At 39.1% G+C, this 13,625-nt stretch overlaps 1 protein-coding gene across 7 annotated transcripts in view; it reads right to left on the bottom strand.

The window, feature by feature from the left end:
- Positions 1–13,625, bottom strand: part of ano1 (anoctamin 1) — a 64,045-nt gene that overhangs the window by 17,828 nt on the left and 32,592 nt on the right. For all 7 annotated transcript variants that reach the window (XM_023331882.1, XM_023331878.1, XM_023331879.1 and 4 more), the window contains 10 exons: positions 12,986–13,084; positions 12,704–12,855; positions 10,370–10,424; positions 9,800–9,851; positions 8,161–8,216; positions 7,269–7,310; positions 5,375–5,439; positions 4,909–5,043; positions 2,578–2,738; positions 734–819 (listed from right to left, as the gene is read on the bottom strand). In XM_023331882.1, the coding sequence (XP_023187650.1) occupies positions 734–819; positions 2,578–2,738; positions 4,909–5,043; positions 5,375–5,439; positions 7,269–7,310; positions 8,161–8,216; positions 9,800–9,851; positions 10,370–10,424; positions 12,704–12,855; positions 12,986–13,084 (903 nt within the window). The remainder of the gene's footprint in view (positions 1–733; positions 820–2,577; positions 2,739–4,908; positions 5,044–5,374; positions 5,440–7,268; positions 7,311–8,160; positions 8,217–9,799; positions 9,852–10,369; positions 10,425–12,703; positions 12,856–12,985; positions 13,085–13,625) is intronic.

Below are 13,625 nucleotides of genomic sequence, written 5' to 3'. Positions count from 1 at the left end.
AATCTGAGCCAGAACATCACTGAGCATTTACAGAACATTTATAGAAGAGTGACATTTTCACCTGTTAGAACTCAAACATCTTGTTACTGCTTTGAAAAAAATCTACATGAATATCTTGGAGGTTTTCATGTTGAGAGTCAGTTTGACTCTTCATGTCAGAACATCTCTAGAGAAATCTACTGCTGGGCATTCTGTAATCTTAGCGTTTCTACTGACACCAATTCATTTATTCTAATATTAAGATTTATTTAAACTTTTATGAGAACAACATTAAAAAATGTTTTATGTATTTATAAGCATGAATATATTAAAACATTTTCATTCAAGTTCAGTTCTGTCCTCTTGTCTCATGTCCTTCCAGTTTGCCAGTTCATGTCTCACCACACTCAGTTGTTGTTATCACAATCAGTAACAACAGAGTGAAGGCTGGCTCTAATTGGCTAAAGAACCATGAACATGAAATTAAAGCTATTTATTAAACAGAAAAATTGATTCAACAGAAAATGAGTGGTTGTTATGCAATTATTTCATAAGTTAATATCAAACTTTATTTAAGGGGTGAAAGAGTCATTATTTGCTATAAAAGTTTTGGTTTAGATGAATGAAAATTCTTTGACAGACTCAGGGTATCTTTCAATTCTATTTTCCATAAAAAATGCTCATGTTTTCAGCCATTTGCATAAATTTCCCTCATCGTGTAGGACAGGTTAGCAACTTCTCCGGGTAATCTCACCTCCTCTTCCATTCCATAATCCGTCAGGTCCCAGACGTAGTTGAGCCGCATCTGGCGCCTCTTCCAGTGCTCCATGAAGAGAACAGCTGCAGAGGCGAGCAGCAGCACAACACAGTCACTACACACTTCACTCCAGCTGAACATCATAATATTATCAGCATTCTGAACATAGTTTGAACATCTGAGTTTTTCAACGACATGTGAAGGACATGTTACTGTCATGATAAACACGGACTGTGTAAATGAAATGAAATGAAACTATATTTTGAACATGATAGAAGTATAAAATCATACACAAGAACAAGGAATGCAAAAGACATATTTTTGTACCACAGTACAAAAACATGCTCAAAAAGGAGTAGGAAGAAGTAAGAAACTTATGAACTGCTAGTCCCTAAATTCATACAATATTTTCAGATGGACCCTCATTAATAAATCCAATCAAAACGTAAAAACAAACAGGTTAATTAATTTTCCATTTTATTTGGGTTTACATGTCTAAATATATACAGTACAGACCAAAAGTTTGGACACACCTTCTAATTCAATGGGTTTTCTTTATTTTCATGACTATTTATAAGGCAATAAATCCCACTTATTAACCTGACAGGGCAGGTTGACCTATGAAGTGAAAACCATTTCAGGTGACGACCTGTTGAAGCTCATCAAGAAAATGCAGAGTGTGTGCAAAGTAGTAATCACAGCAAAAGGTTGCTACTTTGAAGAAACTAGAATATAAGGGGTATTTTCAGTTGTTTTACACTTTTGTTTAGTGCATATTTCCACATGTGTTATTCATAGTTTTGATGCCTTCAGTGTGAATCTACAATGTCAATAGTAATGAAAATAAAGGAAACTCATTGAATTAAAAGGTGTGTCCAAACCTTTGGTCTGTACTGTACATCCATACCAACACACTCATATGCGTGTGTGTACCCACACATCCATACCCACAGAAATATGTGTAAACTAACTCACACATATTTTTTTATCTTGTGAAAATTACCTCTTTATATTTCCTTTTAAATTGTATTACATTTTGACTTTGTTATAATTCCTCATTTAATTTAACGTAATTTAACCCCATGAATTGAAATACAAAAGCTCTTTCTTGTTGTTCATAAACTACTAAATCTTTGTCTTCCAACTAAAACTGATTTTTAAGCTGAGTGAAATGACACTAAAGAAGAGATCTCTGGTGGGCCATCCAGCCAATCATTTCTTAAAGTTCATTTTGACCTGAACTGACTAAGAATCTGTATGCATGTTTCAGATTTCTGGACGTCTGACCCGAACCCCCCACCCCCCCAAACACACACACACACCCACACCCCACCCTCAAAAACAAAAAACAACACAAAAACCATATTTGTCAATATTGCAATTTCCCAGCGAACTTAACTGAGGTTCATTACCATGTCCAGCTGGAGCTCCAGTTCTGTTCTGATTTATTCACATGTTTGCTGCAGTTTAAGTGTAAAGATCAGATGCAGGTTTTGTTATTTAGCTCCATAATTAATCTGGAGCAAGAGGCCAGCTCCAGATTGCTGCAGTGCTGAGACACTGTCAGACACCAGCTTCATATGAACACAACACTTCTGCAGTCTGAAGCCCTGCTGCTGCCAACAGATGGCTGGGAGATTTGGCAGGACATCAGAGGAGGGCAGTCTGTGTGTTGGCCTTATGGATTTGTTTTGGAAATTTCTCCTAATCAGGACTCAAGTTGCAGCTAAAGGTCTTCTCTAATCTTACCTTCAATCATAGAAAAAAAAGGATTTTTTTTCATAACATGCCTGCGGATGCAGATGAGTTATAATTTGCACCATTTATCTGTGCACACTTACCCCAAAGAGCCATGAAGATGGAGAAGAAGACTGTTGCTGGATTGTCAAACAGGTGGCTGGCTCTGGCTGTGCCACACGCCGTCTCCAGCTTCCAGTAGCTGCAGACACTGTCACACAGCGGACACATGGTGATGTTGTTCCTGGGATCACAGATCTCCATGCTGACAAACAGACGGAGAACCTGGATTACTGAATGGTCATCAAAAGGGTATGCTTCATTAACGCTGAGGGGACGATGGTGAGGGAGGAGAGGTTTTGTTAATGCTGTCTTTACACTTCATAGTCTCAGTTTGATAGGAGACCAAAGTTGTAACATTTGTTCCATTTCCAGCTGCTGTGGTTCTCTTTCATGTTGCACTGAGCAAACTGCTCCCCCCTCGCCTGCGGGGGTGCTGCACCAAGAACCACTGAAGGAAACCACATGATCACCTCAGAAGAAGACACTGAGTGCAACTTCTTCACAAAATGTAGAGTGGCATCAAATTTTAATGGTTGGAGGAGTTCTCTTTTGTCTTTGGTAAAAGAAAAGGAGTCATAGACTCGTGTTCATTTTGGCTGTATTTACCCAGAATGCCCTGCTCTGTAGTCCACTTCTGCTTGGTGTTCACATATGCATTTGACCCACATCACAGTTCACTTCCACTGAGCCGAGATCGAGGTTTGTAGCCCAGAAATCACTTGTTTGTTCTGCGTCAGAGTTCAGTAACACATTCTCACCTTCCCAAATGAACCGGTTCTAAATAAACAAACTAGTTTGATTAACGCAAACTAAAGAGGTCTGGTGTGAATGAAACCTAAAAATCAAACTGGTGTTTCTTCTCACATGAAACATTAGTGGTTATTTACAACAGGTGTGGTCCTCTGCTTAAGGAAGGACAAAAAGGCTTCATGTTTGCATGGAACCAGTCTCTCTAACTGGAAACTGGAGTGGCGAACCAGTTCAGCATTAAGAGCCACATTAAGCTCATCATCACTGTAAATAGCCTAACAGCAATTTCAAGATTAGCTTTATACCACATTGCAGTGGTATAAAGAAACTGTGTTTTTTCTAGTCCCTAAGGTTTTTATTTTGAAGTGTCTGTAGGTGTGGCCTGTACTCTGTATCAATTCTTTCATATGTCAGTAAGAACTGAACAATGTTTAAGTGTAGTAAGAAGTTATTCATGCAGAAAACTTATAAGCTCCCTCTGCCAAGCTGGCCGAGCTGGGAGTGTCTCAAGCAGGACATTTTTAAAACATGTAGGACAATTTACTTGTGTGTCTCAGATTTGGATGTATTTAGTTGTGGGTTGTGGTGTCCTCTTTAAAAACGTCCTGGTAACATCCCTGCTTCTTAAGAAGGCATTTAATTTAAACACCAATATTCAAACATTAATACCTTTAAATATTTTGAATATGACACACTAAATTAAAACTCACTCAAAGGTTATACACAATGGGTCTGACGCACATTTATTATAACGATAATAAATATTGTCATTAATTTAAACTCTGAGGAGTCATTGTTTCTTTTCACTTTTGTTCTGTCTTTTTTTTCTTGATAAATTGCTCCAATCTGAAATCCATGAACTTGCCACTCTGTGCGTCACCGTGGTGCACACGGCATTGACGGTGCCATGTGATCAGAACCGGTATCTGTGCTACCTCGACAGATTTTCCTGCCATATGGGTAGCACAGATAGTTAGAACACTGGTAGGTTATGCACATTAAGTTGGTTTTGGTTGTGTTGCCTTCAAAGAGTATGGGAAATTTCAGTATTGCCACAGAATCACATTTTTAATCACCTTTTTTTTAAAAAAGAAAAAGAGCCAGCAGTAAACGGTAGGAACACAGAGCTGCCCAGGAGCTCTTATTGGAGCACACCCTCCCAGTCCTGCAGGAGCTCCCTCACTGTGTGTGTTTTCTGAAACCTTAATTCTCCCATTAAGGCCAGTTCACAGCATTGCCCAACATTAGCCAACATGATCTGGTCATGCATGTTAGCAAGTGACTGTGTGGCAACAGAGCACAGAGCTGAGCTCCATATTTTTCCAGGGTTTGGTCTAAGCTCGGTGCATGCTGAGACGGACTCTAGTCTGCAAGATGTTTTCACTGAGTTGGCTCTCTTTGCATAGCCACACCTTACCATGTGGGACTGCTTGAGGCTGAAAATCACTTCATTAGAACTACTGAACTAAGACCAACAATATGAAAAACTTACATTCTGGGAGTTTTTATTCACCATTGGAATGGATTATATGAATGAAGAACAAACAATGAAAGTAGACAAAAAGCAAGATCGGCAAAGTGTTTTTAACATTAATACGGCATTTTATGCATGTGCTGTGTACCTAGGTATGTTATCATCAACTGTGGCGCAGCCGTAAAGGAACACAATGACTCCAACGATGGCAGCTGGGATGAGCATCTGGGTATAAACTCCTAACCAGGCGAAGTAGAGGCCAACTTTTTCTCCGAAGTACTTCCTGTTGGAAGAAACATGAATGCTTAAAGGCCTGGGGTCATCTGCGACTTTAGAGAGTCAGATATTAAAAATTTGTCCTTTTCATTTTTTTTTGGAGTCCAACAACCTTTCTTTGCTGACTCAACATGTCTCTGACTGGAACAGCTTCATCACTACGTGTAACTGGTCAGACTGGTGCTACAGTCTGGCTCTTCTTCAGCTCCATAAATAAATGGAGACTCCTATCAGATCTAGTCCTGACTCTCATTGGCCAGAGACTGGATGTTTCCAGAAAACCTGAGCTTACAGGGACATGATCCAGTACTTAGTGGGTTCATTCAGAAGGTTCTGACCTGATCAGTCCAATAGGTTGATACTTGTAGAAAACACTGTAGCTGGCCCATTCCTCGAACAATAACTGTGAAGAGAAGTCAGAGTCAGTGATTACTGTCAGGTTTCTACAGATGTGAAGAGTCGAGCCGACCAAATAAAGAACTGGATGGCAAACAAGCACAATGATCATTTCTTGAACATATTTGTTAGTGAAGACAATAAAACCAGACAGACTAATGCAAACATGTCCATTCAAACGGATGTGAGTTACTTTTTGTTTTGATCTCATACAGTCTTTCTGGTCTTGGTCTACATCGGTACGATTTAGGAAATGCTTCTTTAAAACAATGTCTGTATGGATTTTACAGACATTTTATTTCTAAACTGTCTTTCTAACCATAACTAATTTAATCATAGTAATTATTACAACTCATAGTTGATTCACAAGTGTCATCAGTTATAGCTACTGAGTTCTGACCTGAATGCATCAGAGCTGCCCTCATCACGCTCTGATGGAAGCTTTCTGCAGTAAAACATCCTAACACAAGAATCCTGCAGAACTCCATCCTGTCCTCATGCTGCACAGAAGAGAGCAGCTGGCAGCGGCAGTGCTCTGTGTGCATGTTCTGATCCCACTACTGGTAGGCGAATATCACAAATCACTTGGAGGGGCCAGTGGAACATTTTCACACATACTGTAATTACACCCTCCATCTACAGGCAACGCAACAAGCAACAAATAAAGTCGTTTTATGAGCTAGCAGCAGCCCAGTGAAGAGCCTAGATGGCAGGCTGAGCGCGACACCCAACTAACAAGAACTCTCCACACTCCTGTTTCCACTCTCCATCTAAAGGTCCATGAGAGAATGAAGCCGACTAGAGCTGCTTTTCTGATCCTCCAGAACATAAGAGGGCTTATTAAGCTGTTACCTTAGTGACTCACATCCCACAATATAATTATGGATGTAGAGTGGAATCAAGGATGGATGTGACTTCAAAAGCATGAACTCTGATTTCCAACTGCATGTTTCTATAGGAGGAGGAACAGACCCAGACATGTCCAGATGGTCACAGTGACGGTTATGTCAGGATCTGTTCCGTATCTGTGTTTATTTTGAGTTTCTGTGTCTCTTAGTCTCCGTATTATATTGTCTCCCCTTGATTGTTCCCAGGTGTTTCTTGTCTCCTTGATTACCCTCTGTGTATTTAACCCCACCTGTGTTCTTTGTTCCTCGTCGGGTCCTCATCATGTTTGTCCAGTACCTGCTGTCACTACCTGCGAGCTTCTGCATCCGCTCCTTTGTGCTGCCTGGACTTTGTATGTTTTTGGATTTTTGGACTACTTTCGTTATTAAACCATCTTATTCATCTTACCCTGGGTCTGCTGCCTCTGCCTCACCACCCAAATCATGACAGGTTAGCTGGAGAGATCAGTTTCTAATTAATCTCTTAAGACTATTCTATCAGAAGGGTACTGAATGTATATAAAGTCACAAAAGGCACATTACATAGTGCCGAACAACGATCTGGAGTTTCATCTATCATCAAATTGGTTTCAGGAAAATCAATCAGGAAAAAAGTAACTCCATCCTGGCAGGAGAGGCTGGCTGATCCAATGTTAAGTATCAAGGACTTAGACCGGCAGGAGATAAAGAGCAAGATGCCCAGCTTGATATTCCATGAGAGGTATGTTGGTCCTGCTCTTAAATCCCAGGTGTGACTGACCCTAAACTGAACTTTTACCTCCGATAGAGTAGGGATGAGAAGTTCAAAATGATGTTCCTAAAAAAAGCCTCTGACATGGTTTATGTGGACCAACTCATAAAGGCTGCTGTTAGCAGGGTTTCCATGGCAGAATGGTATCAGTATGGTTACAGCTGGGGTTAGACTAACTAATAGAGTTGCTCCACTTACCTTCCTGTCATTGGGCTCTGCAGTAACCCCCTCAATGTCTCCCTGTAAGACAAATGGAGATGTGTTTACTAACCCTAATCATGAAGAATACAAGATTAGATCGATTTTATTGTTCCAAAGGAAATTTGTCTTCACTGCAGACACTGACTGCTGCATAATCCAAAAACCATAATCATCATATTACATTCACTTAAAACCACTTCTGTAATAGTTCCACAACTTTAGAAATAAATAGAAACTTAAAGAAACAGCAGTATAGGTTAAAATCTTGAACATCATTACCTACAGTCACATGGAGGTAAGGATGTTAAAGACCTGCACAAATGAAAAGAAGCTCTTAAAGTTTAAGTTTTTCTTTGTCTGATCTGGCTTATTCCATTAATGAAGTCAAGAACACTGAACAGACTTTCTCTGAGTTCAATAGAATGAAGACACTTTGTTCAGACTCAGGAGTTATTCAGCACCGCAGGACAAGCCTGCACATGGTTTGAAAGAATAAAGTTTGAAAGAATCGGGATGCAGGAAGTTGTGTGTGTGTGTCTGAATTTCCTGCTATATCTGGGTGAGCTTTGTGTCACAGCTATCATGATGGTTGCGAAGAGGAAACTATGGTTGTCCAATATTTTTACTGCATCAGATTTTGCAGATCAACATATTTCTTAGATCACTTTAATATCAGATGGATCTGTTCCAAGCTCGCCATGAACTGGTTGGCTGCTTTGTGTCATATCAAAATGTTGGACTTAAATGGCTACAAATCAAACAAGCGATGGTAAAAATGATCTTTCTTCCAGAATTATTTTTGCTGTGGCTGTGCCAACAGATGGCTGGAGGCCTGCAGGAGGGAGGAGGCCCACCAACATGAAAGGAGAAAGATGAAGTTGATACTCACATCATGCAGTGGATAAGCAGATGTGTAGACACCGTTGGCTAGCAGACTGGTGATCCCTATAAGGAGGAATAATCACCAGGATTAAAATGAGACACTCCCAGAGCAGCAACACCCAGAGAAAGAGCTGAGAGAAAACCCTTCAACAGCCTGGCCAGGGTGGCATACCATGTTTATAGGGGTATAAAACGTATAGTTGTTTCTTTTTATAATAATAGTAAGGAAAAATGACAAAAAATATATGAGAAATGAAAGGTATTTTTTGTTGTTTCTGCTCTAAACCACGAGTCATGTTTAATGATTTGGGTTTCTGACAGTCCTAATGTCGTCCTGCCTCAGCTAACAGAGTAATGAATACATGATCCAAATCAAAAACTTACATCAATGCAATTTACTGCAGAAAAATATAAGCACATAATGTTAAAAAATAAAATGTGTTTGTCTTCATGATGAAACCCACTGTGGAAGAGTTCTGCTAAATCCATTAACAACCTAACCGGGCTTGAAATTGCTGACTGCTTGTGTTATTAATGATAACCTTTAAGAAGAGTGCAACCATTATCCCTTTGTATTAAAACAGATTCACAAAAAGGTAAGTACATTTTAAGTGAAAGAAAGGTCTTTTGGATCATCTAAACGTTGAGGTGAGAGGTTCAGATGCAGTGAAGAGTTTTCAGGACATTGATGGATGTGCAACAAGCACAGTGACTATCTCCTTCTGGAAGTGTGAAATGAAGACTTTGAGGCAATGGCTTTGTGACACAAGGACAGCAAAGAAGACACTTCTGGTTAAAGAAAATATCAAGGACAAACTGGAATTCTGCAGGAAAATATGAACACAGTCCTGGAGCTGTTATTTTCACTGATGAATTCTCCTTGCGATTGTTTGGAAAACAATTTTTTCCCAGATCCATAGCAACACACAGTTCTATGTAGTGGGCACACATGGAAGCCTCCTCCTATAACCCATATGTGCAGCTGGGTCTTAACCTTGAAAGAAATGGCATCACTACCCATCATCCAAGAGTAACTTTTTTCCAACAATACTGGTAATGATCTTTGTGTTTTCCAGCACAATTGAACTTCATATCAAGTCAAAACTGACAAAACAAACCAACAAAAAACTGAAATTTTGAATCAGGAGTCAGAAAATTTCAAACATCATAGAGAACCAGTGGCTGTTTGTTAAAAGTACATAAAGAGACAAGATAAGATGGGTCCAGGTTGGGTCTACATTGGCGACATTCAGTAAAGTTTCTAAAATAAGCGTCAACACTGAAGATATTGACTCTTCACATAAATTAGATGAGTTTGATAAAAATATTTGCAGTGTATGAAATGTTTTATCTCTTCTTTTGGCCATTAAAACATATAAACAAACTTATTACTGTATCAAAGGGGAAAAAAACAATTACATATGCATTTGACGTAGTGCCTGCCAAGTGCCAACACTTTAGTGTCCATGTTAAGTCATGTTAAGTCCACATGTTAAGACCTTTTAATATTAATACCAAGTAAAAATGACAAAAAGATGAGAAATAAGAAGTAAGATATTTGATGTTTTTGAAATGTAATGTCTGTTGTTTCTGCTCATCATCTAAACCTGAAGAAAGTTCCATATTAAGTTGTGTGCTGCCTTTACCAAAGGAGTAGTTGGGTCTGGTCCATCGTATCCTCTTCAGTACTTCATAGACCTGGGAATCCAAGAACAGACATCATTAAAATATGAAAACTAAGCATGTTTGAAAATGTATACTACAACATGATTGGAGGGAATGTTTATTTGCTTGTTAGATAACAAAATGAAAATAATGCAAAGGGAAAATGGATGCAGAGAGACTGCAGAGTTTCAGAGCGGCAGCAAAAACAATTCCACTGAGTCTAATTCATGCGCTCATGAGCGCCTCCATCCAATACTGACTTCAATCACATTATCTAGTCATTAGTGAAGCTCTGGGCAGTTCTGTGGAGGTGTATATATTGGTATGTGTGTGTGTAAAGAAAGAGAGTCAATGTGGAGGCGAAGAACCAGCATAGAACAGAATACAGAGATCGCTCCTCTGCCTGAAACCAAGACGTTCAACTGAGACAAAAGCACACTGAGCTAGAGGAAGCATGTTCATCTGCTTATGAAAGATGGTTTACAGTTATTATTTTAAACAGATTGTTGTCTAGTGATCCCCTCCAACATTGATCTTACTGAAATACTCACAATGGAGCTTCTTGTCTTGCTGTCAAAGAACTTGTCTCTGTCAGAGAGGTCAAAACTGGGCAAAAGAAGAAAAACAGACAGTTTTATTTAAAGATGCAGGAATGGAAAAAATAAATATTCACAGACCAGTGGAGAAATAAGATATAAAGCTGTAAAAGTAAAAAAATGGGCTGGAGATGCCAGAGTTAGAAAGGAAGCTGACATGCATTATAAATCAATTATTATTAACTCAACCATAATGATGTGCATCAGTATTATGTTTCATTTCTAATTTCTACACACAAGCAGGACAAAATAGAAGAGAAAAATGATGATATGGTTTTCTATATGAAACATATGTTCATAGGATATAAAAACTGAAACAGGGCAACGTTTATAGGAATTACATTTGGTATAACAGAAAATGTATCAGTAACTGATGACCTCTGCAGGCTGTTTATGTCCCAAACCCTTAAAAGAGCGTCCCATTTCTCATGATTTAACCACTGTGGGTGCATGCTTATACTGACAAAAATGCTCCAGCTTACTGGTTAAATACTTAATCCAGTTGAGCTGTACGCTAGCAAAAACATGAATGACAAGTGCAGGATGTAGAGTAAAGATGAACGTTAGGTTCTGTCCATACAGCACCAGTAACGGTTCAGACGCCATCACCTGTCTGCATGTCAGGCCTCAAACTGTTAGACCAAACTGGGATCATGTGCAACAAACTAACATAAACTGTTGCTTAGTTATAATGTACAGAATAACAGAGTTCAGGTGGGAGAACTTGACAACTATAGCTGCACATTCCACCTGGCATTCATGACCAAATGGTCATGAAAGTCTGAAGAGATCCTTCTTGCAGTTAGCATCAAGCCAAGTAGAAGAACAGCAAACAAGAGAAAAGTGAAAGCAGCATTAATAGAGATACTGGATACTACACACTTCAACTTATCAGATGGAAATCCATTCAAATGGATGGGGTATGAACATTATTCCAAATGCACTCAGATGCCAGACAAATGTTGTTCTAAGACATGCTTTTATGTTTGGAAGATTGCTTTAGAGATCCATTTACAAAAAATAAAATGTAAAAAAAAACTGGATTGGATGTTTTCTGCTGAGTGTTCACACAAAACTGAACTATAACCAAAAATACAACAAACAAGCAAAGCTGATAGATCAACAAGAAGTTCTTGTAAATTGTCAGTCATCATCCGATGACTGACAATTTAATTTTGAAGTTCTGGTTCTGACAGGTTGTCTAAACTGAACCTAAAAAAGCTCTATTCATTCTTGATTGGGGACACTTTAACGACAGCGTGAACACTTTTAGACAAGAGGCGCTGGCTGCACAAGAACCAAATCTAAAACAACTTCACAATCTAGGAGAAGAAAAACAAAAACACAAAAATAAAAAGGGTGATTGCTTTGAAAACCTCACTAAACGAGCTTTTGTGATCAGGCTTTATCTCAGAGATCCACCCCAGATCGTTTTCAGAACAGATGAGATGTGGAAGCTGTGGAGGGAGATCTGCTAGCTGTTAGTCAGAGCATAAATTTAGCTACTTGCTGCCCACTCGCTCCTCCATACATCCCAGCAGGCTGAGGGGAAGACATGTTCTGATGCAAACACTGGATGTGAAAACCAGCTGACTGGTTGGGACCAAAGAGAGTGTCCATGAAGTCATGAGTCTCAAAGTTCAGAATCCATCCCATGTCTGCTTAGACTGCGACGTTAAAACCTCAGTCACTGTTCAGAGGATGTAGATGACCTCAATGAGTCAGACTTGTGTTTGTTTGCGTGCAGTAAGCTGAGGGATGGGGGCGAGGGGCTTTCACATTACCAAGACTGAATCACTCTGCATCGTTCCTGGCATCCTCAGCCTGCAGGCTGGCTGGCATTTCTTTCCATCACATTGTTAATGTTTTTACCACATTGCGTTTAATAATTAAATATATTTGCTTATTCCAATCTCCTAGTTGTAATATTAGCTGTTCCCTACATCATGTTCTCTTGAAGGTATCCTGTCTATCAGGAAAACATGCACAGTTAGGTTCCCCTGCTGTTTACATGAACTGCACTTCAGGGTCAATGTCCAGTTTTCATTCTGCTTTGCAGCTTGAAACTGTAGGGCACAACTTATATTAGGTTCACAATTCAGATCAAACAGCTTGAGAGTCAAGGAACCAAAGCTCAGACCAGGTATAATAATCAGAACCTGATCTCATCCCATAGTGCTTTCATTTCTGCTTTTAAATATAAAAGTTCATTAAAATGATTCATCATCAAAGTGACTTTTTTTTGGAGTGTGCCTTTAGAAATAAATAAAGAAAAGAGATTTTACTCACAGGTGCTGCTTCTCCTTTGAAAAAGGAAGGGAGAGCGATTTGGCATCTCCGGGCCGTTTGGGACCCACTTTTGGGTGGAGAGGATCAGTGACTTTGTGAATGAACAGTCGGATTTTCTCCACCAGGTTGCTGCCTTGTTTCACTTCATAAACCTGCGGAAAGACGATTGTTGCTGTTGAAGGGAGTTGTTGTTCTCCACTGATAGAATTAATATGGAACTGATGGTTAAAAAAAACTTCAGATGAAATTTTGAATGCAATTAGTGGATGTTGGGTTGAATACCTGCTTTGTTGGCATCTTGAGCTTCATGATCTCAGCCTCTCGACACAAAACGGCCCAGGGAGCATGGATCTTTAAGAAGCCAATTCCGGCGATTTTACCCTGAGACACAGGAGATTAGACAGAACAGAGTGTGATTCTGTGTGCTCCAACCTGCCCATCTAATCAATGATCATAATAATAATCCAGTGACTTATATATTTACTATTTAGTTCCTTTCAAACTATACCGAAACAGACATGGCGATGAAGAGGCTGCATCAGTGATGAAACTGTTGGGTTCAAAACCTTTTCACACTCAGGGGCTTAAAGGGACTTTAATGACTCTGTTAAACCAATAAATGCCACATTTATTATCAAAGAAGTTGAAATTTGAATCCCCATAGTAAAATATTGAACCAGGTTTAATAATAATACGTTTTTAAAATTTTTTAGTCAAACTCTTGACTAAAATGAGCCTTGATCTCCTTTTTTTCTGGCTCATTGTCATCATAGATGATTTTCCCAACATCCTGAATGATAAAACTTTCTTTTATAAACACATAAATAATGGCCTTCATTTTTATTCACATTTGTTATGCCTAACAGTTTGTTATAGACCATTTCCTGCTTCAATGTGTCTTTAATCCTTTATTAAATTTTAG

Source organism: Xiphophorus maculatus, chromosome 4 (assembly GCF_002775205.1).
Source record: "Xiphophorus maculatus strain JP 163 A chromosome 4, X_maculatus-5.0-male, whole genome shotgun sequence".
Taxonomy (NCBI): domain Eukaryota; kingdom Metazoa; phylum Chordata; class Actinopteri; order Cyprinodontiformes; family Poeciliidae; genus Xiphophorus; species Xiphophorus maculatus.
The sequence above is the reverse complement of the archived record's forward strand: the minus strand, read 5'-3'. Positions and strand labels throughout refer to the sequence as shown.